This window comes from Barbatula barbatula (assembly GCF_947034865.1).
Source record: "Barbatula barbatula genome assembly, chromosome: 22".
In the NCBI taxonomy this organism is placed as follows: Eukaryota; Metazoa; Chordata; class Actinopteri; order Cypriniformes; family Nemacheilidae; genus Barbatula; species Barbatula barbatula.
Genome location: NC_136785.1, coordinates 7,683,379 through 7,708,931, shown reverse-complemented (window position 1 = coordinate 7,708,931; position 25,553 = coordinate 7,683,379). Strand labels below are relative to the sequence as shown.

At 35.4% G+C, this 25,553-nt stretch overlaps 5 protein-coding genes and 1 pseudogene across 11 annotated transcripts; 4 read left to right on the top strand and 2 right to left on the bottom strand.

Moving 5' to 3' along the window:
• Window positions 1-1,883: 1,883 nt before the first annotated feature.
• Window positions 1,884-2,873, top strand: LOC306911574 (olfactory receptor 52K1-like; the record flags this gene model as incomplete). The annotated part of the gene is made up of 1 exon (XM_079487042.1): window positions 1,884-2,873. One exon carries the CDS (start codon window positions 1,884-1,886, stop codon window positions 2,871-2,873), a length of 990 nt encoding a protein of 329 aa, XP_079343168.1.
• Window positions 2,874-5,055: 2,182 nt separating this feature from the next.
• cbr1l (carbonyl reductase 1-like) lies at window positions 5,056-6,879 on the top strand. Its single transcript, XM_079486615.1, has 4 exons — window positions 5,056-5,850; window positions 5,968-6,148; window positions 6,234-6,357; window positions 6,501-6,879. Exons 1-4 carry the CDS (start codon window positions 5,562-5,564, stop codon window positions 6,738-6,740), a joined length of 834 nt encoding a protein of 277 aa, XP_079342741.1. The 5' UTR covers window positions 5,056-5,561; the 3' UTR covers window positions 6,741-6,879.
• Window positions 6,151-13,598, bottom strand: tgfb1b (transforming growth factor, beta 1b). 6 transcript variants are annotated; one of them, XR_013788252.1, is made up of 10 exons: window positions 13,346-13,496; window positions 12,525-12,709; window positions 11,987-12,433; window positions 10,738-11,007; window positions 10,508-10,585; window positions 10,285-10,429; window positions 10,033-10,183; window positions 9,836-9,946; window positions 8,973-9,643; window positions 8,836-8,897 (listed from the first exon to the last, which is right to left on the bottom strand). XR_013788252.1 is itself a non-coding variant. In XM_079486613.1 (8 exons), exons 2-8 carry the CDS (start codon window positions 12,324-12,326, stop codon window positions 9,596-9,598), a joined length of 1,143 nt encoding a protein of 380 aa, XP_079342739.1. In that variant the 5' UTR covers window positions 12,327-12,504; window positions 13,346-13,598; the 3' UTR covers window positions 8,965-9,595. The 6 variants fall into 6 exon arrangements, 1 of the variants encoding a protein (XP_079342739.1); XR_013788250.1 differs by lacking the exons at window positions 8,836-8,897; window positions 12,525-12,709 and adding an exon at window positions 6,151-6,723 and having other exon boundaries at window positions 9,541-9,643; window positions 11,987-12,504; window positions 13,346-13,577; XR_013788251.1 differs by lacking the exons at window positions 8,836-8,897; window positions 12,525-12,709 and adding an exon at window positions 6,391-6,678 and having other exon boundaries at window positions 9,541-9,643; window positions 11,987-12,504; window positions 13,346-13,577.
• A 15-nt stretch (window positions 13,599-13,613) lies between these two features.
• On the bottom strand, window positions 13,614-15,685 carry b9d2 (B9 domain containing 2). The gene is made up of 4 exons (XM_079486616.1): window positions 15,632-15,685; window positions 14,712-14,806; window positions 14,434-14,559; window positions 13,614-14,344 (listed from the first exon to the last, which is right to left on the bottom strand). Exons 2-4 carry the CDS (start codon window positions 14,797-14,799, stop codon window positions 14,031-14,033), a joined length of 528 nt encoding a protein of 175 aa, XP_079342742.1. The 5' UTR covers window positions 14,800-14,806; window positions 15,632-15,685; the 3' UTR covers window positions 13,614-14,030.
• Window positions 15,686-17,226: 1,541 nt separating this feature from the next.
• On the top strand, window positions 17,227-18,190 carry LOC306911573 (odorant receptor 131-2-like; annotated as a pseudogene). Its single transcript has one exon. The product of its transcript is annotated as an odorant receptor 131-2-like (transcript).
• A 3,540-nt stretch (window positions 18,191-21,730) lies between these two features.
• Window positions 21,731-22,693, top strand: LOC306911572 (odorant receptor 131-2-like; the record flags this gene model as incomplete). The annotated part of the gene is made up of 1 exon (XM_079487041.1): window positions 21,731-22,693. One exon carries the CDS (start codon window positions 21,731-21,733, stop codon window positions 22,691-22,693), a length of 963 nt encoding a protein of 320 aa, XP_079343167.1.
• Window positions 22,694-25,553: the final 2,860 nt, after the last annotated feature.

The window sequence follows — 25,553 nt, the reverse complement described above, 5'->3', positions numbered from 1 at the left end:
TCTGTGTAATACTGTTGTTGTTGTTTTTACTTTTAATTGCATGACAACCTTGCATTTATGCAATGAAAGACATACTTTGCACTGATGTATAAGAGGATACTCATGTCATGCATGAATCATAGTCATTTGTGAGATTTGCAAGAGATTCCCACCAGTACACCAATGCAAAATTCTGATTATAAAACGGTCAGTTCTGGTCCTTGATTCTGATTGGTTGAGCGGAGATCTAAGCCGTTATAAAATACCCCGATATATAACGGCTGACCGCATTACCTAGAATCACTGCGCCACTCTTGTTACGTACAGCGAAATAATTGTCAAAATGTCAGATTTTGTGAAGAGATTGACATGACAGACAAATTAGACCAATAAGACGACACGCTGAAATTAATGAAAGAGAAATTGAAGACATCAAAAAGTCTAGAAATGAGGTGAATACTCATAAACAGACTATGTGCTCTGTTCGTTGTTTTCAGTCCTGGTGTGCCGAAAAAGATATTGTAGTGAGGTAGGCGGGACGAGAGTCAGGATGCGAGGCCGGTGCGTGAGTGTTTACGAGCGTCAGCTGTACGTGCGACGGTCTCGTATCACGGAGGGGATTGTGGAGCATAAGAGGACGAACGATCGGACCGTCAGTGAGAGAGGAACAGGCCTGGATTTTATGTTGTGGTATTTACGTGTGAGTTATTTATTAATTAAAAGTTCGTTTATGTTCGCCGGTTCCCGTCTCCTTCCTTCCCTTTTATGGAACTTTGTTACACGTATGTTTATTGACTTTAAAACAATGTTCATGTATAAAAATAGAGACATGTTAATGTTAATAGATAAACACCACAGTCTTTAAGCACATTTTTCATTGTGTTCTGCATCTGTGTTGCTTGGCAGCCGCTGTTTCTGAGGAACTACTTTGTTTGGCGGAAGAATATATTTCTATTAAAATAATTACATAATATTTGCTGTGTTTAACTTCATGAAACCTTACTATGCATATGAATTAACCGTTTTATAAAAGCAATAAGCCCCGTGAAGCCGTTGTTCAGTAATTGTTCAACTCCGCTTCGCGTCGTGCCTAACAACGCCCCTTAGCTGTTATAAAATGCACTGTAACCCACGGCTTCTTGGGGCTTATTGCTTTATTGAAATCTTTTCATATGTAAAACTATAGGATCAATTGATAAAACAATACTTCAATTTAATTCACTACGCAATGAAATTAACTGCAGTATTTGCTGAGAAAAACCACCAATAAAAATAAGAAACTCAATAAACATTACAAAAAGTGTCTGTGGAAGTTAATGTATGGTTTGTTAAATTGCCATATCATTAAACAAATGCCTTACACTGGCCTACAATCCACAGGAGTCCACTTTTTTTAATCAGTGCTATTTAACATGCAGCTAATAAAGCCATTTGTTTGGAAAATGCAGTACATTCGACTTTCTAAATTTACAAAAGTTCAGTAATCAATTGCTTTTGTTTAGATATACTACGTTATAACATAACAATAATTAAATTATTCATACAAGATTTATGAATTTACATAAAAATGATCATGTGACTGGAAACCAGTTGACAATTCTCCAGGGTTACACGGAATACTCTATACAGCATTATAAAACAGTAACTGGTGTACATTTCTTTAACAGTCATAATGTGTCATCTAGCTGTTATTCAGTTGCTCTAAAATTTCTGGAACTGCAGGTATCAACACTTTACACATGAACTACATATCTGTGGCCAAAGCACAGTTAAATGTAAAATATGAAATTTGATGTTAATATTATATTATATTATATTACCAATATTTGACAAGAAAATGATGTACTGCTTATGTTTTCAGTGTGTTGTTCAGTCATTCAAAGAAGATGAAAAACTCATCGGTTATGTCATCAGTCATCATACTGGAGGCTTTCTACAGTATGGATGGTCTTAAAAACTTGTACTTCACAATCTTTTTCATGTTATACATGCTTGTTGTTTTTGCTAACACCGCTGTCATTTTTGTTATAATTATTGACAAAGCTCTCCATAAGCCTATGCACATCTTTCTTTGTAATTTAGCAGTGAATGGCATCTATGGCGGCACAGCTTTACTGCCCTCCTTCCTTAGTACTTTACTATCTCCATATCATGAGGTATCTCTGGCATGTTGTAAAGCTCAAACATACTTTCTGCACACGTATGCTATTATAGAATTTACTATTCTGTCGGTTATGTGCTATGATCGCTATGTGGCTGTCTGTTACCCACTGCATTATCACAGTATTATGACCATGAAAAAAGTGTATAAACTGGTTGCCCTCTCGTGGGGATATCCATTAGTGGCGTTTGGTTTGTTTTTTGTTCTGACTTTGCAGTTAAAGTTCTGTAAAAACAAAATAGGGAAAGTGTACTGTTCCAATTTTTCTCTTGTTAAGCTGTCATGTGATGACACCTATGTTGTGAATATTCTGGGATTGCTTTCTGTTGTTGTATATGCTTTTCCTCAGCTTGCAATGACCCTTTACTCATATGGACATATTCTTAAAATATGCCTTACTGCCACTAGAAAGTCTAAAATGAAAGCACTGAAAACATGCACCCCACACTTATTGGCGATTTTAAACTATAGTGTGGGGTGTTTCATAGAAATTGTACAAGGTCGCTTTGACACAAGTTATTTGCCCTTTGAAACTGAAATATTTATGTCACTTTATTTCTTGATTTTTCCTCCTATTCTGAACCCAATCATTTATGGGCTTAGTGTTCATGCTTTAAGAGCCAATCTTTCTAGACTGTTTCGTACGAAAAATAAGTTACAAGTAATACCTAAAAAGCAAGATGTTAAAACTCTGAGCGTGCTTGTCAACTGCATATCTGAGAATGTTTCTTAAAGACACTGTCAGGCTTCTAAGTTCAAAGTGGTCTTAAAATGGGTTTCAAGTGTTTCATGGTTTTCCATAATGCCAGGGCCATTTGTTCTGTCTGTGTCTGGATGCTTCCAATTTACCTAAAACCTAAATTAAATCCATCATGCACTTCATGTTTTCTTTGTTTTCCTGTAGTCAGGATTACACTGAGTATTAATTCCATATATCACAGGCTTCTGAAGAAACAGGCCTAATATGTTCAGCTGGCATAACTGGAATTTCCAATTATTGTTTGTAGCAACACACTGTTCCTTAAATAAAAAAACAAGCCAAAATAGCTGTAACCAGTTCTGAATTGGGAACAGATTTTTCTTTTACTTACAAATGTAACAAAATCATGTTGAGTAGAACTGTAAACTAATGCAAGAAAAATTTCACAAGAATAAAATTCACAAATTGGTCCACACCAGTAGTCTTTAGAATTAAATGCTCCACTTGTCATGTCACTTACAGGTACATCTAAAAAAATATTATATCATGAAAAAGGTCAATATTTTTTGTCACTCATTTCAGAAAGGCAACCCATGTGTTATATAGATTCATTACACAGAGTGAAATATTTCAGGCATTTATTTTTATTTTAATGGCTTACAGATCATTTTGATGATAATGGCTTACAGATAATGAAACCCAAAATTCAGTGTCTCAGAAAAGTGGTATGGAGGCAATCCGCCTGTGGCACTGCTCAAGTGTAATGGCGGCATGCATGATTTTCCAGGATATTGTCCAATGAGGGACTAAGTAAAGTTGTTACGTAACGATTTTTCATGTTAAAGAAAATTTTCCGAAACCGGTGAAGACGCCGGGGGAGTGAACGCGTAACTTCCGCGTTTCACATTTAGAACCCGCGGCAGTGTCCTGTTGGAGAGACTTAAAGGAGAATGAAATGGGAAACAAAGAAAAATTTCTATTTAGCAGATGCTATATGTTGCGGCACACACTGTAGTGGTATAAAGAAGTGGTGTTCTACTGTATTTGAATGTTATAACAACATGTAAACTCATGAAAGCATAATTTCAAATACGGTAGAGCAGTACTTCTATATACAACTGCGGTGCGCTGCTGATGTCCAGTGGACTGTGCGCTGACATGTTGTGCAGCAGCACTTCGATCAAACTCTCCATACAGTATACCATGCCCCAAAATAGCCTATGTTATTTTAAAAACATGAAATGAATTACCTTCCCTGCGTCCAATTTCCCCTACTTGTACTATGCCCTATTAGTAAGTACGGATTTTGTGTTGGAATAGTAGGTAGTAGGCTACTTTTGAGGGCATACCAAAAGAGAATGCACACATTGGGAAAACTTCCGTGTGACTCAAGGGACAATTTTCAACTCCGTATTGCATTTAAACATTCCAATCAAAATAATTTATTATTTGTGGTGTATGGCATGCCGTTCAGGAAATTAAGGAATTTATAATATGATTGGTTGAATATGGAATAAACTAGAATTTATTAAATGAAAGTCTGAATACATGGAATGAAAATAGAATATATTGAATGAAAGTATTAATATATATGGATTGAAACTTGAATACATGGAATTAAACTATTGAATGAAAGTATGAATGTATGGAATGAAACTGACGTCATCGAAGCGCCATCTTGTGATTTCATTTGTGATTATTCAGATGTTGAAAAATTAGTTCTGCTTGTAATCTAGCAGCAATTTTAAGTAATAACAAAATAATAAACACGCTGGTGAATGCATGTACAGGCCAAAGTGCTTGAAACCGGACTCAATAGCCTACGCTTCTAACGATGAAGAAAGTTTGCCATTTCATCGCGATAGCCATTTTTAAACCATCAAATTGAGAAGGTTGTTGTTCTGATAACAAGGAAATAAAGTATTACTCCATTAAGTATTATAAAATGTCCACGTTCATTCCATATATTTAGAGTTTCATTAAATGTATTAGAACTCTCATTCATATATTCAGACTTGCATTCCGTATTCACATTCATTCAAAATATTCTAGTTTTATTCCGTACATTCGGAGATTCATTCCATGTATTCAGACTTTCAACCAATCATGCAGTATTATAAATACTTACATTTCCTGAACGGCTTGCCATAACGGTGTATTAGTTCAATATAATGATTCAGTTAGGCGTCATTCATTTAATTTATGAATTCTGTGTAGTGTAACTGCGCCCTCTTGCAGTAGGTTGTGTGTAATACCCGCCGTTTGAGTGTGCTTTTATCTCGGCTACACTTTGAATTTTCAAATAGACCATTCGGGAACTTTATAAATTATACTCATGCAACTCATGAAGTTTCGAGTACTATTTAGGACGGATAGTATGCAAAGTGGGACGCAGGGTCTGTTTTAATTCTGTAATGGTTTTATTATAAGCCTAAATTGTAGTAACTACGTTTTTGGACAGGTTGATAATATTTGTTTTTACTAGATATACCATGGTTAAACTGTAGTGTGGTGGTTAGTTACCAAGTTACTATTGCAATTTGCAACATTTCTTGAAGGTTAAGGCGGGGTTGTGATAGCTTCAAGTAAGCATGACTTTGCACTTTGATTCTTGTCTGCTCCAAGAGGAGGAGCTGGGTCCCGCGAACAATTCCGGAAACTAGAACTTAATCAAAGCACAAACTAACGTAACATACAAGACATCGTTCAAAACCTCACAAAATGTCCAAGAAAGTAGCTGTAGTTACAGGAGCAAACAAAGGCATCGGACTCGCTATTGTGAAAGGGCTGTGCGATGCGGGTTTCGAGGGCGATATTCTCCTAACCGCACGCAATGAAAAACTGGGACAGGAGGCTGTTTCTGCACTGCTTTCTGAAGGGTGCAAAAACATCGTGTTCCATCAGCTCAATATCTGTGACCAGGGAAGTTGTTTAAAACTCCGCAAGACTCTGGAGGAAAACTACGGTGGCCTGGATGTGCTCATTAACAATGCGGGGATCGCGTTCAAACGTTAGTACCAGAAATCTTTTTGTCATTATTAATCAAAATAATACTATATCTTTAATGTTATCTGTTTCTCAACACGCAGAAAAGAAGTGTACAAATATTGTTTAATCGTATTTGCAGAGGCAGCGACAGAGCCATTTGGAGAGCAGGCTGAGGTGACCATGCGTACCAACTTCTGGGGAACCCTGTGGGTGTGCCATGCCCTCCTGCCAATCCTGCGACCCAGTGCTCGGGTGGTCAATGTGTCTAGTTTTGTCAGCAAGAGATCACTTGATCAGTGCAGTGCTGAATTACAGGCAAAGTAAGAATGAGACCTTTTTAATTGTGTGATGATAATAAATGACAGGTGATATCAAGTGGTTATTTTTTGTTTGTGATTTGGTCAGATTGAGAAGTGCAGATATTTCAGAAGAGGAGCTGTGCTTGTTGATTGGGGAGTTTGTTAGTGCTGCACAGAAGGGGGAACATCAAGCTCAGGGTTGGCCAAACACTGCTTATGGTACCACCAAGGTAACAAACATTCAGTCTCACATACAAAAGAATCCTTGGCTTATTGTTTAATAAACAGACACGCAAGGATCAGGTGATGTGTGGAATGTTGTGAATGTGAAAATCCAAGCATTCTGGGCAATGTTTTGTCCTGTCCTTTGTAGATTGGTGTGACTGTGCTTTCAAGGATCCAGGCACGAGTTCTCACTGAGACGAGGCCGGCAGATGGTATTCTCCTGAATGCTTGCTGTCCAGGGTGGGTGCGGACGGACATGGCTGGACCAAAAGCTCCCAAGAGTCCAGAGGAAGGAGCAGAGACTCCTGTCTATCTGGCCATGCTGCCTGTTGGAGCCAAGGAGCCACATGGACAGTTAGTGTGGGACAAGACTGTACAGGAATGGTAGAAAGAAGAGCCACATTATTAGTTCATTACATCCGAAGGAAACATCATGATTTCCATTTTTGTAAATTATTCATTGTAACTGGTTTAAAAGAAGATTTAATAAAATTGTTCTTTCACACATCTGCCATATGTACAGTATATACTTGAATCTCTGTGCAGTTTATTTTATGATTATTAGCTGGATGACTTGAATCTTTATGGACTTGTTTAAGCTCCCATTATCAAGCTTTTAGGTAGTAAAAATGATAAAGCCTTGTAAACGTCAGTAGCATATGGCCTTTAGTGGACTCAATAGAACTATCTGCACTTAATCTACATTTACATTTTTTTTCTGACAGATTCTGACAGCACATCACTGACGCTATGGCAAGCCGAATTAGCTTTTAATCCTTCTCAGGATATACATTTTTGATATCAACAATTACATTTTTACTAGTGAAAACTATAATTCTTGATATCAATAATGGAATTTCTAATTTTAACAATTGCTATTTTTGATATCGGTAATTACATTTGCACTAGTAAAAATGTGAATTCTTGATATCAACAATGATGTCAGCACTGGCAGTAATGTGTATTCTTGAAATCAAAAATTTAATTTCAACTAGTAAAAAAAAATATTCTTGATATCTGTAATTGCATTTTTACTAGTTAAATATCACAATAGACTGCCATTCGAATTCAATTTCAGATATCAATAATTCATTTCTTATGTGTTAAAAACCTTCAGATATCAGAAATGCAATTCTTACTAGAAAAAATATAATTTCTTAGGTCAACAAATGTTAATTCCTGATATCAATAATTAAACTTTCACTAGTTGAAATGCTCATTCTTGATATCTGTAAATTAATTTTAACATGTTGCATTTGTTATTTCTGACATCAGGAAATATATTTCTGATATCAATAAATCTGAGAGTAATTGTAGATATCTAAAATGGCTTTCTTACTAGTAACAATCACATTATTGATATCAATAATTAACATTGTCACTAGTGAAAATTGTATTATTGATATCAGAAATTAGCATCTTTACATGTAGTAATTCAATTCTTGATATCAAGAATAGACATTATCACTAGTGACCACAACATTATTGATATAAAAAATTGAATAAGTAGAATTTGCATTTCTGATATCTGGAGTAAGACTTTTAACATGAAATCAATTATTTTTTGATATCTGAAATTTAATTTGAATGGCAGTCTACTGTGATATTTAAATGGTAAAAATGCATTTACAGATATCAAGTATTAAGTTATTTACTATTTTAAATAAAAATTTTGATATCAAGAATACACATTTCTGCAAGTGATTGCGTGATTGTTGATATCAAGAATTCTAATTTGTACTAGTGCAAATGTAATTACTGATATCAAAAATATCAATTGTTACTAGTAGAAATTCCATTCTTGATATCAAGACAAAACAAACACATTTTTGACGCGTTAATCTGGAAAAGAATCCTATGCGTTAACGTTGACAGCCCTAGTTAGTTGATTAATTTCTTGATAGGCATAAAGCCTCCCAGCATTAATGCAATTTAACGTGACAAACCTGATAATGGATTCTACAGCATTCCTAGATACGTAATTAGCGTAGCTGTAATTTATAGGGGGGGATTGTGCTAATTATGAAAGAGTGTGCATGCACGTGTTATTTAAGAATGGTTGGAATCTTTCAAATCTGACGTTTACGAAGTATAAATCCGGAGGAGAGTTTTCGGTAAGGTCAGTTTTACTGAAATTAATCGGAATTTTACTCATTATTTAACGTGTGTTTCGTGAATGAGGCCCATTGTTTTCAAGGCCCATGCAGTCAGTTTTATCAGCATCAACATAATGCTGAATCGCAGGGAAAGTGTAGTACTCGTAGAACAGCAGTAGAGGGCACCATAGGTATGTGTAAAATAATATGAAGGCATTGCAACACAACCCCCACTAACGTAATTATAACATTTTACATAGGACCTTCATGTGGGGAAACTATTGGCAAGATGAAAAAAGAACATAAAAAGTCTATATATTCATCAAAGATATTTTTTGAAAAAAGTTGCAAATAAAATAAGATGGCATACTTCGGCTACTTGAGGTTCCATTTAACTATACTTTTAATTTCGCTATGCCCAAATTGTTCCACTAGAGGTCAGCATTGGACTAACAATAATATTCCAACTAACAATTACGTCTATCCTTTCTCATTTGTGATAGTACCACTATTTTCACTTTAACCTTTTATTGACGTAAACTGTTGCCATATCTATAGATTGACTTTCATTTATTCTGTTTTATAATCACTGCATTTTATGCTTGTGTTCCACCTGTAAAGAGGATGGCTTTATATGTAAAGCCGGGGACTGTTTAGAAAAGGTAGACAAATTGTTTATAGTTTGTACGTTTTAAATAGTCCAAGTTAAAATGTATGTATGTTTTCGATCATTCTTATTTAACAAATTGATTGTACAACTATTATATTTTGACCAAACGTTACAATTACATACATTTATCTAGTAGACAGTGTAAAACATTTACTGTAACCATTTAATCCACTTCCTTAATATCAAGCAACAGAAGACAGACAAAACTGGCCTACAGGAAATTGTTCAGATTTCCTGGACAGCTGTAACAGATCGGATGCTTGGAAAACTAAAAAAGTAAAAACATTCAAGAGTGATCACAGATGTGGATGTGCAACTAAATTGCATCATGGCGGCTGAAAAACGTAAAAGTGTGATGTCTGTGAACTAAAAATGATCAAACAAATGAATGGGTACAGAATACAGCAGAAAACTGTACAAACGTTGGCCTCATCCAAGAGATACTCCTCCCATCAGAACCACAGGATAATTGTGACTTCAGCAGCACTTGCAGGTTTTCACAATCATATTTGACAACTGTTCGACCTGAGGAAAGGCACATTTTTATTATACAACATTGTTGCACGTGTTTTATAAATACAAGATTAGATGGCTTCTAGATGGTATATTATTATTAGATGGTATATCATACAATATGTAGGCCACTGACAAAAGTGGTTAAATTCCTTGACACTGTAATGCGACATAAGCAGAATAAAAACATGTAAAAAAAGGTACCTTATGCTGCCTCCCCACATAGTACAGAATGGGCAACGGATCAAGAACTTGCGGTACACAGCAAGGTTGAGCAGAGGCGCCTGGATTATGATGTTTATAGAGTGCAAGTACCTGCGGTAGTCAAATAAACAAATATAAGACATATTTTCTGAATGTCCCAATAATGAAATGTGTAGAGGCATCCATCATTCTGGTACCTGCGAATACTTATTTTCTGAATTCCAGAAGTAAGAGCAAGAGCCAGTGCAATAGTTGGCATAGTAACCCGAGGGCTTGTGTATCCACTTCCAGTCCAGGTCTTTGCGAAAGTCGATATACAGACTTCTCACACAGCAACCGTCAGATTTTCTGCAGTGGTGGTTAAAATAACACATTTATGACTTATGATCTTGACACACCATACACACAAACTTGTATAAACATGGAAAGTTTATTAAAAAAACAAATACTCAGTGCAAACTCCATCGGTTTCTGCTTGCCGCTTGCTGCGAGATTTCAAATGACTGTGGCGATCAACAGGAAGTGACATCACCAAAATGTGGGGCCTTAGCTGTGCAGTTAGGTATGCTGTATCAATTCTTTCGTTAACCAAAGCTGCATACAGAAATTATCATATTAACCTATATAATGCCAACATCATGCAATCTTAATCTTAAATAATTTATTACAGACCCGTTATTGTGAAGTCAAAGTTTGCCTCGGATTTACCACATTCACAGTGTAGCCTCAGCTGAAATCCTTGTTCCTTTTCTGTGATAAAAATTTTATGAACGTGATTTACAGCTCTCATAGTGACAATGTATACAAAATGAATCTCTAAATGTTGTTAGCAATTCACAATGAACAAGCTTAATTCCATGTGACGTCAAACCTTTTAAAGGTACAGTGGCGTCGTTTCTCACCTGACTTCTGCAGCCAGTCCTTCACAGTATGCGTCACGTCAAAAGACAGACGTTTCTTTTCCATTTCTTTGGTAATGAAGCGTGAATCCAGGTAACGGGTTTTATTTCCAATGACCTGGTGCAGCTCCAGTCTTTGCTCTGAACCAGGAGCTAAATTAACTTGTTTAACAAGCATACGGAGCTCTGCCTGGTGAATGATGCGCTCTGGACCCAATGTGTGATTCATCTCTGTGATGTTGAACCATAAGTACTTGCGAACGTTGGTATCGTCTGGTTATGAGACAGATAGCAATCATATTATGAGAAATATGAAACAAACTGGGACGTGCATCTATTTATATTTTACAGAGACATTATGCAGTGTAACTACACCAAAGAGTGTGTTTAAAAATAAGGGGGCCAAAAGGTTCTTTACCAATGTAGCAATGCAATAGAAGAAATATTTTTGAATTCACACGAAAAACATTAAGTCAAAGGTTCTTTAAAAATCATCTTTTTATAATCTGAAGATTTTGTAAAACAGAAAGTTTTTTCAGATGTTAAGGTTCTTCATGGAAACATTTAGACAAAACCTTTTTTTCTTTCCAACTAAGTTCCTGTAAGTGTAAGGTAATAAAAACATTACGCTTCATTATGTAAGGTCTTTAAACCTCTGAAGACATTGTTATGTAAATTGCATTGCTGTCAATAGATGTTGAATAAAAACCTTAGCTTGTCAGCAATTTCTTTTAACAGTAGGCCTAAGTTTTAAATGTAGCTTGAGGCTTAACAAGCTGCAGCTGCAATTCCTTCGCCTGGTCTGCAATAACAACACATTTAGGAATGTGGGGAGCTAAATAAGAACATCAAACTTCATGTCATGAGATGACAAACATAAAAAAAATGTGGAAATGAATAAAAAGCCATTGAAAAGTAACTGTGGTAATTGTCAGTGGTTTTCCATGTTCATTTTAGAAAACCGACACCGTACCATCACCACATAAGCCAAACAAGGGCTTTTGCCATAATCCAAATACGGAAATGAGATTCAATAACAAACTGTGGTATGTTTTTATCAAAATTAGCTTTACCAAAACGCTCTTCATCCAGTATGTTCTCTAAGCAGCTTTCCTGTTTACAGTCAGATCATTTGAACACACCCTCAGGCCTCTGAGGACATCGTCACGCACAAGGGTTTCAGCTGCCGAATCTAAGTGTGCTTCTGTACTGATCCTATTATATCTTTTGCTTGAATCAAAGGGCTACTTACTCAGCTTCATTTGAAACTTGTGAACTTCTTTAGCGTAGTATTCCTCCTCCACTGTTTCCTTTGCAGGTACAAATTCAGGGTCCACCGTCTTTTCTTCACTGAACTCCACAGTGCTGTTGTACACTGACAAGAGTTCCACGGGGATGTTTTGAGATTCTTCTTCATCCATTTCTGGTTCTTTGGGTAATCGTAGCTTGCTGAGAATCTGACCACGAATAGCTTCAACACGCTTTCTCTTTATCAATTCCAAGTCTAAAGGACTGCAAGTTGACAAGGCTCGGCCATAGTGCACAAATCCCAGCAGGCATTGCAGTACCAATAATAATATCTCGGCTCTCATCGTCTTTGAATGTGTTAGTGGATGGTTTAAAACTTGAAGACTGTGTGTGCTGTAGGTGTAATATTGGTTTCACTTAAGCATAGCAGATATGTCCCAAACCCAAAGGCCTGAATCAAAACCAAAACATCACTGAGAGACTGCAGTCCATATTATTGACCATCTGGCAGGCACCAAATCTCTGAAAAACACAAAACTCACCAATAAAGTCAGATGTCCGTCAAATTGTTATGAGATGCCATGCTTCAGTTACAGGACATTGATTCCCATTCAATATCTTCAGTTATTTCTAGGTGCTTATTCAAATGGTATCAGCGGTTCAAAGTAATATCAGTGATTTTTTTGTGTTCTTCCTTTGTTCCGTAAACTCGTGGTGAGCTTTCAAACTTAGGAATGACAAAAGAGGAAAAGGAAGTAGCACAGTTTAAGCAAATGATACAGCACTTCCTCTGCAGTGTCCCCTGCAGATTTAACCCGTACGGCAAATAATATGTGAGCCTACATTCTACATCCACATGTTTTCATAAATTTATGTTTAATAAAAATCAAGTTCCTAATAAAAAACGTAATGCGTTGAATGATGCAGACCTTTTACACAAACTTCACTACAAACAAATGCTGCCATTAGAGGTTTGTTAATAAGGAACTACTAAATTGCGCAACACAGAAAGCATATGCTAGTATTTTATAATACATAAACTAATCTGTTCAATCTCCTGTAGTTCACGGTGACAGAATGCAAAATTAATTCCCAATGGAAGTATCCAAAATTGAAGCTTCATTACTCTCACAAAATTTTTTTTTAGCAGAGGCTTTAAAAACCTTGCAAACTGCACACTTGTAAACATGAAACATAAGCACTTTACCATCCCTGTCTGCCTCTGTGTCTATACAAAGAAGCAAACGGTCCTTTCTCAGTTTTTGAGGGAACATCAAAACAACAGGAAGCAAACAACACTAAAAATACTCTTATGACCTTCTGAAACCATGACTGAAATAAATGGTGTGAAGAGTTTTCTTACCTGTGCTGAACCAGCAAAAGCAGAAAGGTTCCTGTTTTCTACGTTCAAAAGTCTATATTTTAAATCTATAAACTGTATACACTCTTTCTATCGCTTACCATAAATCATCACAGCCTGGGTGAACTTGCTCTTTTTGTCTTTCTTTAGCTGTAGCCTACTTATATGGAAACTCGCACAGGAAATGACAAAAAATTTACAATGTTAGATCTTCGGCAGCATCGGGCTGATCCTCATTATCTCCAAAAGACACATCCTATTACAGCATTTCACAAAACTGTGTGTTTAATACTGATAAAACTGTGGTTTTAAAAACTGTACATAAATAGAAATACAGTCTGTAATCTTGCAGGCTGGTCTTTTAAAAGTTCGAGTCTGTTAAGGCTTTGGTGTTCTGTGTACTAAGCTGTACCCTGTATGTTAAACAATTCTAAATGTATGTTTCAGAAATAACCCTCTTTCAAAAACTGCCACATTTAATTGCATCTAAACACATTTATATAAAACAAAGTGTATAAAAATTGTACGAAAACTAAATTAAAACGTTTCATATCCAAAACAGATTAATCATAAAACATTCTATATACTACACATTTACATTCTGATGATCACATATACTTATATATGTGCTTCTGTTCTATACAACAAAATATCTGCACAAAAATATCTAACAGTCTCTTGTCCAACGTCAGGTCTCCACACCGTATCTGTCAAAGTGCCTCAGAATGACAGACAGCTCTAGTTCGACTGTGCCCATGGCAACCGTGTGGAGTCTGTATCTGTCTGCTCCACTGTAAATGAGATCTGGAGTACGCAGCTGTGGGCCTCCACCGACAAAAATCTGAGCAAGTTGATCCTGCCAGGACCCCAACGGTCGCCATGTTGCACATTGCAGGCGATGCTGCCCTGGGCTTGATGGTACATGGCAATAACCGTAACCGTACAGCTGGCATCGCCCATATGAGTCCTGATGCCACACTTGGAGATGAAGCTTTGGCCATCCTAGAGAGAAATATGAAGTCCCATATATTTCTTCAAAATCACATATTTACTCCAATATCTGCTACTAAGGTTGAATATTTAACAAATACCCTGTAAGCCTTTAGTTGTGTAGTGCAAATCAATAGGATGGCTCCAGTATGCCATGTCTGCAATTTGAGGCATATCCACTTGGGTCTGGCCTTCCTTTAGACCAGACAGAAGCCTCCATGCTCCACCTGATAGCAATACAGTGAAAATGTGTAAGTAATGATGTAATCTTGTTTATACAATTAATTGCTGTCCTAGACGTTTGTTTTAAAAAACAAATTTTCAATGGTTGATAATTAAACATGTGCAAAGTCAGTTTACTATTTAAAAAAATAGACACCTGTGTGTACGCCCCACTTGCAAAAGAGGTTGTTCTGTGGGAAACCAGTGGCCCCAATGATCTGGCCAATTATATGCACTTCTGCCATAAGACTCCTGAAAAATATCATATTCATTAGATACAGTACTACCTAACATTATGTAGTTTGTTAGAAAACAGATCAAAGAGTAGTGGCATATTGTAATATTTATTTATTAATAAGTCTTTTGGATAAAAGGGTCAATATTAAATGTATGCAATGCATACATACACATGTATAAATGTTCTGTTCTTTATTATTGTTATGCATCAATAAATAAACTTTGATGTGACTTTGAAGCACAGTCATCTGTGATAATTTAAGCTAAACAAACAGTCACGTTAACATATATTTGCCAAAATGAACCATGGTTGAATACTGATGTAAAACCATGGTTTTCCTGTTAGTAATCGACACACCAAAAAATATTATAGAAACACTTTTATCACATAAACATGGTTAATTTTTGTAAGGGTATCTATCTACATGGTGAAACTCTATGGACTAATATTGTTTTCATACACAGCTATGTTATAAATATGATAACCAAACTAATAGCTAATAAAACACTTTTTACCGTATAGCAAAACTTTTTTGCTACTAAAAATAAATGTTGCTTTTACGATTAAAGACGTTTTAATTAAGTAATATGCAGATCCACGTTTTACGTGCAATAACAGATTTTGCAACAGATATCCAAACCCAGCCTGCTAAGGTAAATCAGCTAACGGTAACTAGCGACCTGGCTAGACACATTGATTCATTTTCTGCTTTCACCACAGACAAACCAAACACACTAAATAACATCATCGGTCACAGTAAGCACATGTACAATAAAAGAATCAATTTATTCAACAATCATTAAAGCTAATATTATTTCTATAGGAACAAAAATACAAACCTAGCTGACTGTGAGCGTTTCTCCGCTGTTTAGTACACTTCTCTGTCGTTAAGGCTGTCATTTCCTTAGAAACACGGTTTCTTCGTGCGCAGTGAGTTCCGGTTTAACAAACTCATACACTGCCATCTAGCGACGAGTGTGTTGCACAGCAGGTAATAGATGTTTTATATAACTGTACTGGATGACAAAAGAATCAAACTTAGCAAAACAAATATTATCCTCTCACTTAGATTTAAGTGTCAGCATTAACCACACTGACTTTTAAAAAATCTACAATTTTATCCTCAACAGATTAAGGTAAAAGTTATGGTTCAGATATTCACAATAAAAAATGAGTTTGCAATTCTTTATGTGTAAGGGGACTTATAGTCCGACCTATTTGGAGTGTGATGCTGATTTTTATGCTCTAAACTGTAAAATGTTTGCAAATGTCTTAAAATGTTTATGTAGATAACAAGAGCATCCATAAGGAAAATAAAAAGATCCAAACATGTTTTTCTCTTCCCTGTGACCCAGGGTACATCTCACCTTGGATAGAGTTTAACAACACAGATGTATCCTTAGAGAACATGGTTGTACAGGTTGAACAGACAGACAAATAGTAAATATTTGATGGGATTTTTAATGAAAACGCATGGGATTTTGTGCAGGGAATTCTGATGTAACCCAAGACATGATATGATTAAGTATCATAAAATAAACACAGTGTTAAACATATATACGTACATATGTACACATATACGACAATGTTTTAATATTATAGTGTCAATGATGTATAATGACTACTCATCATGTGGTGTGACCATTAATGGAATATATAATATTTATAATTGTATTAATAGAATATTAATAACCTTAATTAAAGAAAAAAATAATCAATATCATTTTTGTCAATGAAAAGTATTTTTTTAAATGATATTTCAAAACATTTTCATCAGGTTTGCAATTTCTAGGAAATTTTCAAAAATAAACTTTTACTAGTCGTCTTAATTAAAACATGAGAACATTACTTACCAAAACTCAAAGAAATGCAAACACTTTGTTTCTAAACACTTTAAATACTGAAAACTTGTAAGAAAAAAAGGTTAAGCATGCTAAGGAAATTAATTAATTTTAAGGATAAATAACACCACATGATATGTTTAAGGCTATGGCCAATTAATCTATGAAAAAACACAAAAAATCACTTTATTCAATTTTTTAAACAATGTTCTGAATGTTTGAATAATTGCAACATTATTATTTTCTGTATTTTAAACTGGTTAAATTTTTATTATCCATTGATTATTTGATTTGTATTTGTGTTTTTGTGTTTTGCTTACCCTTTGTGTTTAGTCACATGTGGGCTACGTACACCCATAAATAACTACTGGGATTCAATACATACTTTATGACATAACGCTACCTCAAGTGGACAAATATTTAAATAGTGAAACCTTATCTTCTCTTCCGTCATTTACTCTTTGTGACTTTAACAACACCTGTGGGAAGAACTACTGAGGATATGCAGTTACAACGACTTTAGATGACAATATTATTCTTTGACTAACAGCAAATGTCCTGAAGTTGCTCTTCTTATTTTCACAACTCTGAAGATGCCTAGTCTAAATCACTCCACATCTAACCTCACTCAGAACCAGAATCCAAGTCTGGCGGATCGAGATGTGAGAACAGTTTTGTCTGTGACCCCATGTGTCATTTTCCTCTATGTCAACGGGGTGATGCTTTTCACCTTGAAGAAAAAGGCTGTTTTCCAGGATTCATCTCGCTACATTCTGTTTGGTCATATGCTTTGGGTGGACACGCTCAATCTGTTCATGAGTGTAGTGCTGTTTGTTATTGCTTTTACTAGGATTCCTTTACTGAAAGTTTTCTGTGTTATTCTTTTGGTTGCTGCAACAGTTTTTTATCAGGTTTCAATCTTAAATCTGGCTTTAATGTCACTGGAGAGGTATTTGGCCATCTGCTTTCCTCTCAGGCATGAAGATATCACCAAGTTCAGAAGAACTCACGTGGCCATTGGTGTTGTCTGGATGATAAGTTGGATAAAGCCCATGTCTGAGCTGACTATTTTCTATGCCTTTGATTCGACAAACACACAAGTTAATTTGTTCTGTTGGAAAAGACTATTTTCAGGCTGCCAATATATAAGAGTCTATAGCCTTTGCTTGTTTATATTTTGTGTCTGTGTGTTTTATTGTAATATTAACTTATGCACCTATAGCAATTGTGGCTAAATCAGCCTCCAGTGATAAGAATTCTGCCAAAAATGCCAATAAGACTGTCCTGTTGCATTTAATACAGCTGGGTCTGGGTGCTGCATCTATTTTATTTGGAGTCATCCAAGAGGCTGCATTCGTTTATACTGACTATTTTACTGCAATGTCCATAATGTATATTTGTTTTGTAGTATTTCAGATTTCCCCCAGATGTCTTAGTCCTCTTATATATGGCCTGAGAGATCAAGCCTTTAGCGGTGTATTTAAATACTACTTCACATTCGGTCTGAAAAGGCAAAACAGTTGTCATACAGAGACACATTTAGCAGCAGGACACTGACAGTTTGTCTATGGTGACTTTATTGAATATGTTTCTTAGAATTGTTTAGCTGATATATATCCTTATCTTTCATTTCAGAAGTAAAAAAAGGTAAATTGCCATAATAGCAAAGCTTTTAACTATATCAAGGATCTGTGGCATAACATGAAAGCATATTTAACTAATATAGGTAAGGTTGAAACACACCGTCTGACTGTATATAGGGAAATATTATATGTATATATATTTTATTTTTTCAATTATAATAGTGTTGTAATGGAAGCAGATTGTTTTATATTTGTCAATTTATACAGTTTGATTGAAATGATGTAACATCTAGACGTAATATGATGTTACTGAGGTCACTTCTGCCTCACCATAAACACAATAAGTTGTCTTCAAATAAAATGTATTTAACACTTAATCAAACTTTTTTTTTGGTTCACATTATAGTAGGTTTTTTGGGGCAGGGGGATTATAACAAATATTGACACTTTTTTCCATAAATTTCACTGACTAAAGTGTCTCACTTTACCATATCACCCTAGTACTTGAGTTCTATGTGCAGTTTTTATATAGCTTTTCTGTTTGTAATCTATATTCTGTGATATACTGCTTCATCACATCTACATTAGCCAAATGTGATACTTTAAGCTTCCAAACTTCACTCTTAAAAATAAAGGTGCTTCACGATGCCACAGAAGAAATTTTTTGTCTGAATTAATACCTTTAACAACGTCAACTGTAATTGCTGTAATAATGCTTTGGATAAAGGAATCGCTCTCAAGAACCTTATTTTATTTTTCAGAGTGTTGCTTATAATATCGATCAAATAAATCCACTGTAATAGAACACTGTGGGGTGGTACATACTGTATGTGTGTCACTTCCATGAAGTAATTTTGTCAATTTTGTGGGTGGAATTTTACCACATTTTATTTTTTTAAGAGTAAATATTACAATGTCATTAAAGTTAAATTTCTGTTTCTTTGTGTGAATGCAAGCAGTCTGCCAAGTTGCAAACCCTAAAGTGAACAAATAACAAAGTTGTTGGCTTGGGGGGAAAGGAGTCGATCTAAATCATGCGAACGAGTCATCTGTTCTTCTAATTTCAGTCCGATTTGTACGGTGGCCCACACAGCAAAACGAAATTTAAAAAGCAAATATAAGTTCACAACACAACACAATCAAGCTACAACACAACGGAATAAAGCCACAACACAACGGAAATCCTCCCGTCTACTAGGGGGCCCGAAAGTTCTTATAATTGTTATTTATTTTTAGGTGCACATTCGTTACATCCGTGCTTGGTTCAGTGCAGATGGCAGCAGGAGAGAAATCCGGCTATTAAAGCCGAGGACAAACATTCTAAGACTTTTTCTTTTAACTGTAGCTAGCAGATTCTAGTCTTAGGCAGTCAGAAAAGAGCACACAACTGCTTCACCACTATACACATTTTAACACATTAACTGACTCGACTGGACTTTCTGCTAAACCAACAAATCTATTGATTTACTGATATAGATGAGCAAGCTTTGTATCCAGCAATGCTCAATGCTCACGTTTTTTACACGTGGTTGTCCTTTAATTGATATAGAGGTTATGCATAATAATGTTAAATAAATTGGTTATGAAAACAATATTTAATAGAGTAATCTATTCTTCGTAAAAGTAAAAAAAATAAATGCAGGCTGAAAGTCCAGAGCTTGCAAACTGAAACTGAGATAGGAGAATGTGGCATTTTCTGCATCTAAATGCAGACTTAAATTTGAAAAATATTTTAATCAAAATAATAATAAAAATTACAACACGTTTTGATTGCTGGATCGCAATTTGATTGCTTGCCCATCTTTTAAACAAGGCTGTATGTTCTTCTGTACCCTTACACACACACACACACACACACACACACAGCGTAAACAATAGCTTTTATTTTTGATTGACAATTTCTATTTAGCTTAAGATGGCTATTTATTTTTCATGAAGGAAAAGTTTCGTTCTAATTGCACCTGCTGCTGTGTGTTTTTCTGCATTTATAAACAATAAAACGTGTATTTTCCATGAAAACAGCCGTGTTTGTCATTTAAGAACATCTTATAATAATAACCCAATGATAGCTTATTCATTTATATTTTTGTCAGCATTTCTCAAAATTTTGCTGTGTGTTCACCGTTTCAAGTGCATTCATAATGTCAGTCGTGGCCATGATAAATATAAATTAAGGCAACTCCGCAGCTGCCAACATACATTAGAATGTCATGACTAGCCAATTAAAATCAAGCTTTCAAAAGTTCTGTGTAACAAGTCTCAAATTTGTTCATGAGATTGTTCAAAACGATCTCATATGAAAAAATTTGAGACTTGCACACAGCACTTTGGAATGCTTTATTTTTGCCACAGTAGAGCACACTTTCCTTTTAAATGCTTTACACAAACAAAACAGGCTACTAAATCCAGCAAAATGCTCACCTCTTGCTCGGCATGCCGAAAGTGCCCCATAGTGGTCTGGGCATTTCCGTTGTGTTTTGACTCGATTCCATTGTGGCTTTTTTCCGTTGTGTTGTGAATTTATATTTGCTTTTTAAATTTAATTTTTCTGTGCACTAGTGGGCCACTGTAGATTTGCGTACTGTGTAATGCCTGCCTAAGTGGTAGACCAATACAGCAGACTTGACCATCTGACCAATCAGATCAGAGTATCCTGATAGAAAGGAGGGGATTAGACAAATACTCTAAATCGGCGAACAAATTTTCAGTCAGTGAGGTGATAATAACGGCCTATTAAAATGAAAGTGTTTTTACACTGTCTATGTACGTAAACTTGTTGGATACTCTATGAACTAAAGTAGGACCTTTAAAATAAAATCACAAATAATTTACTATTTAAACTAAGCTATAGTTTCATAAACCAGCAGGAAACATTTTATCCTTGCAAAGGTGATGCAAAGCGACAGTACAGATAGAAGCATAACTAAATGCAAAGAGGCTATTTTTGACTAAACGTTATATAATAATATTTGTTTACAATTAGAATCTGTAACTATCGCTAACCACTGGGGTACAGCTCAGACCATTTCTTTTCATCTTTGCAACTATAAAAATAGGATTCATTCAGCATGTATGACAGTCTGTGAGTTATTATTGACATACTGCACACACTTCTGTTGCTATATTTTGGATGTGTTTAAACATATTACTGAAATTCATGTAAAAAATGTAAAAAAGAAACTTTCACCCTATCCCTCTAAAATAAAGTTTTCAAGGAAAATTAATTATTAACTTAAGTAATGCATTGATATTGCAATCAAGGAGGTCCCCAAAGGGAGGTTTGTAAACACACACCCACAAACATCCGCTGGGATTCAATACGTACATTATGACATAACTATACCACGAGTTTACGGATATTTAAAATGTGAAGCTCTGGCAGCTCTCTGTGACTTCAACAACACCAGTGAGGGAAAACCTATACTCTAGATTTGCATGTACAAGGATTTTAAATGACCATGCTATAACAGCAAATGTGTCCTGTTTGGTTTCTGATTTCTTTTTGCATTTAAAGATGTCTAATCTAAGTGACTCCAAATCTAACCTCACTCAGACTTTACTTCTGGCGGATCGAGATGTGAGAACAGTTTTGTCTGTGACCCCATGTGTCATTTTCCTCTATGTCAACGGGGTGATGCTTTTCACCTTGAAGAAAAAGGCTGTTTTCCAGGATTCGTCTCGCTACATTCTGTTTGGTCATATGCTTTGGGTGGACACGCTCAATCTGTTCATGAGTGTAGTGCTGTTCGTTATTGCTGTTAGTAGGATTTCGATTATGAAAATTGTCTGTCTCATTCTTTTGGTTGCTGCTACCGTCGTTTATCAGGTTTCAATCTTAAATCTGGCTTTAATGTCACTGGAGAGATATGTGGCCATCTGCTTTCCACTCAGGCATGCAGATATCACCTCGTATAGGAGAACTAACATGGCCATTGGTGTTGTCTGGATGATAAGTTGGTTACAATCCCTCATTGAGATTATTATTTTTTATGCAATTGATACTACGAATACATCAGTAAATTTGTTCTGCTCAAGAACGACTCTTTTCAGACTGCCGATATATAAGAATCTTGATATATCCTCTACTTGTATATATTTTGTGTCTGTTTGTTTTGTTGTAATCTTTACTTATGTATCCATAGCAGCTGTGGCCAAATCAGCATCTGGTGATAAGATTTCAGCCAAAAAAGCCAATAAGACTGTCCTGTTGCATTTAATACAGCTGGGTCTGTGTGCTGCATCTATTTTAGTCGGAGTCATCCAAGAGGTCATTTTTGTCTATACCAACTATATGACTTCAATGAACGTTATGTATTTTTGTTTTGTGGTGTTTCAGATTTTCCCAAGATGTCTAAGTCCTCTTATATATGGCCTGAGAGATCAGGCTTTTAACAGTTTATTCAAATACTACTTCACATTTGGTCTCAAAAAGCAAAACAGTTGTCATGCAGAAACACATTTAGTAGAAAAACACTGAAAAAATTACATTGTCATTGCCTTTGAACTTGTTCAAATCTATCCATAAATTATTTGTTTTTACTCTGATTATGTGATTATATGGTTTTTATATCCGGGATAATTTCCCATAATCGCAAAGACTGTAAGATCGTAGCTAGCCTCTGGCACAACATGTACTACATTATAAAATATATTAAACTAATTTTACAGTGCATATCAGTGTAAACCGTTGTGTGTGACCACAAATGTGTAGAAAATATTCAATTCATAACCTTTTTCTTCATTATGATCATGCTAAAAATAAGGTTGTTTTGCATCTGTTATCTTATACTGCATGTTTAATGGAAACAATGTGACATCTAGATGTTTTAAAGTGAGTTACTGGAGTATTGCCTCACCAGAAATAAAATGTCATTATAGATTACTCAATCAAAACTTTCTTGCTGAATGATTGTTCAATTTACATCTATTATTTCTATCACATCATAAGTCAAAGTAATACAATTGCTTTAAAGGTGATGCTTTAAGCATTTATACAGTCTTACACTTGTTGGAAATCTTTAATATCAATACATTCACAGCAATTAAAACGCAATGCATACAATGTCAATGTGCAGTACCTTCACAGAAACCCGTTACTGCTTCCTTACAGTTATTAGTATTCACACAATGATAATTCTTCTTAATGTTGTGTAACATTACAGTGAAGCAGTTTTAGATTTTCATAGGGAAATATCATCTTAACTCATCTTAGATCCATATAAATTGTAAAAATGTTGGTCCATATATCTGAAATCAGATGCTGTTTTCTGATCTGTGTGTACTGTTTCTCTACACAGAAAGTGTGTAGACCACCAGTAACCTTGTAGCAAGAAGCTTGAAATATACACTTTTTTTAAAAACTGTTTTGTTCCAATGCTTTTACATTATAAACTAGGTCTCACTAATAATGATATATTTTAACACATTACATTTGCCGATCAAAGTTGCACAAATGCGTATCAGGCTAAAATGTTGTTAAACACAAATGTTGGGATGCTCTAAAGCTCTACCATGCAAAAAGGAAGCCAAATGTGAACATGGTCCATGCAACGTCATTGTGTCTTGGGGGCCAAGGCTCATTTAAAATGGACTGTTTCAACGTGGAAATGTGTTATATGGTCATACGAGTCCAAATTTGACATTATTGTTGGAAATCACAGACTTGCTGTCCTCCAGGCTAAAGAGGAGGGAGACCTTCCAGATTGTTTTTTAAGCGTTCAGTTCAAATGCCCGCATCTCTGATGGTATGGGGGTGCACAAGTGCTTAAGTATGGACAGCGTGCATGTTTTGGAAGGCACTGTGAATGCTGAAAGGTATATAAAGGTTTTATATGAAATCTATTTCAGGGAAGTTCTTGTGTATTTTAGCAGGACAATGCAAAACCACAAACTTCAGCTATTACAACAGCATGGCTTCCTTGTAGAAGTGATGAATTGGCCTGTTGTTAGTCTGTATTGTTCAATGTTGATGCTTTTAAATGGTGTTTAAATTGTTAATTACTAATAGGGTCAAAATTATTATAAAATGTATAATGTAAAATAATGTTTTAATTCTGAATTTCAGAATATTTACAATATTTACTCATTCTAACAAAATACCAAATTAAAATGAAATGATTAAAGCACATTTCACACTATGGAAAAAATCAATAGCATATTGACAATAGCCAACATGTTGTAAATTTTGGTAAGATACACTGTATAACAAAATAGGCTATTAGGATGTCATACTATACAAAGAATAGCACTACTTCAAAATGCATTGTTTTCCCTTGCTGGATTCACTGAAAACAAAGTGTGTCATTTGTGATCTAAAAGTGTCATGACAAACACGAACACTTCTTCCCCCATCTTACAGTACGTGATCACATTAAATATTGATGCTCACTATTCAGGATGTTTGTCTTTAAGACGGTTTGGGAATAGGCGTTAAAAAGACTGACAGGGATGTTTTCCAGCAGAGATCTTACTCTAGTCCTCAGGGATTATGCTCTTTCAGAACAAACACATTTGTTATTGACAGGCTGATGTAAAATGATGTTTCATGGCCAAATTAAAACAAATGAATAAATTGCTTATCTTCCCTAAACTATGCAGATAGCACGCGTTTGTGCAATTTCAGTTAATTTCTCACATTGCAATAACTGGCTACATCCCAACATTCAAACAGGCATTGCATAAATATCACAGAAGCTTTCAGTGTATGGTTTAATGCCTTTATCAAGTGTAAAACAGAGGCTTTTATCAAAGTTTGAATGTGAACATTTCTTACTCTGCATCCTAAAATATATTAAGGGAACTAAATCCCTTTACCGCTCATTCTCCTTCACAACTCCTTCCTGGTGGAACATTCTTCCCAATGCGGTCCGGTCAACCACATCTCTCACAACCTTCAAAAAACTACTTAAAACTACTTTCGCTCTTCGGCGAATACTTGACAGGCAAATAAAAAAAAAAACACCATCTTCTCTCAATAGGTAGTGGTCTAGCTTTTGTTGAAACTAGTAACTTTGTATTAGCACCTATTGTACTATTGCTCTTTCTATGACATATCGCTTATTGCTCCCCGAACTCTTTGTAAGTCGCTTTGGATAAACGTGTCTGCTAAATGACTAAATGTAAATGTAAAACATTTCTGACTTAATTTGCATATTGTCCTGTTTGTTTTTTCTTCAAACATAACATGACATGACAGCACAGATGCATAAACAGATATTCCTAATGCAAAGTGATTATATTTGACATTTTTCTCTTGTAATAAAAACAGCTGATGGTGTGCAGTGTGGATTGTGCTCCGGCGCGTTGCGTGAAAGTTTTGGTTGCTTGACCTGAGTTTG

Coding starts and splice junctions, on each gene's coding strand:
- cbr1l (XM_079486615.1), top strand. CDS start 5,562: ATGTCCAAGAAAGTAGCTGTAGTTACAGGAGCAAACAAAGGCATCGGA. Junction 5,851..5,967: donor TGCGGGGATCGCGTTCAAAC/GTTAGTACCAGA, acceptor TCGTATTTGCAG/AGGCAGCGACAGAGCCATTT. Junction 6,149..6,233: donor AGTGCTGAATTACAGGCAAA/GTAAGAATGAGA, acceptor TGATTTGGTCAG/ATTGAGAAGTGCAGATATTT.
- tgfb1b (XM_079486613.1), bottom strand. CDS start 12,326: ATGAGAGCCGAGATATTATTATTGGTACTGCAATGCCTGCTGGGATTT. Junction 10,586..10,737: donor GGACTGGCTGCAGAAGTCAG/GTGAGAAACGAC, acceptor TTTTTATCACAG/AAAAGGAACAAGGATTTCAG. Junction 9,644..9,835: donor ATGTGGGGAGGCAGCATAAG/GTACCTTTTTTT, acceptor GCCTTTCCTCAG/GTCGAACAGTTGTCAAATAT.
- b9d2 (XM_079486616.1), bottom strand. CDS start 14,799: ATGGCAGAAGTGCATATAATTGGCCAGATCATTGGGGCCACTGGTTTC. Junction 14,560..14,711: donor CAAGTGGGGCGTACACACAG/GTGTCTATTTTT, acceptor TATTGCTATCAG/GTGGAGCATGGAGGCTTCTG. Junction 14,345..14,433: donor CACAACTAAAGGCTTACAGG/GTATTTGTTAAA, acceptor ATTTCTCTCTAG/GATGGCCAAAGCTTCATCTC.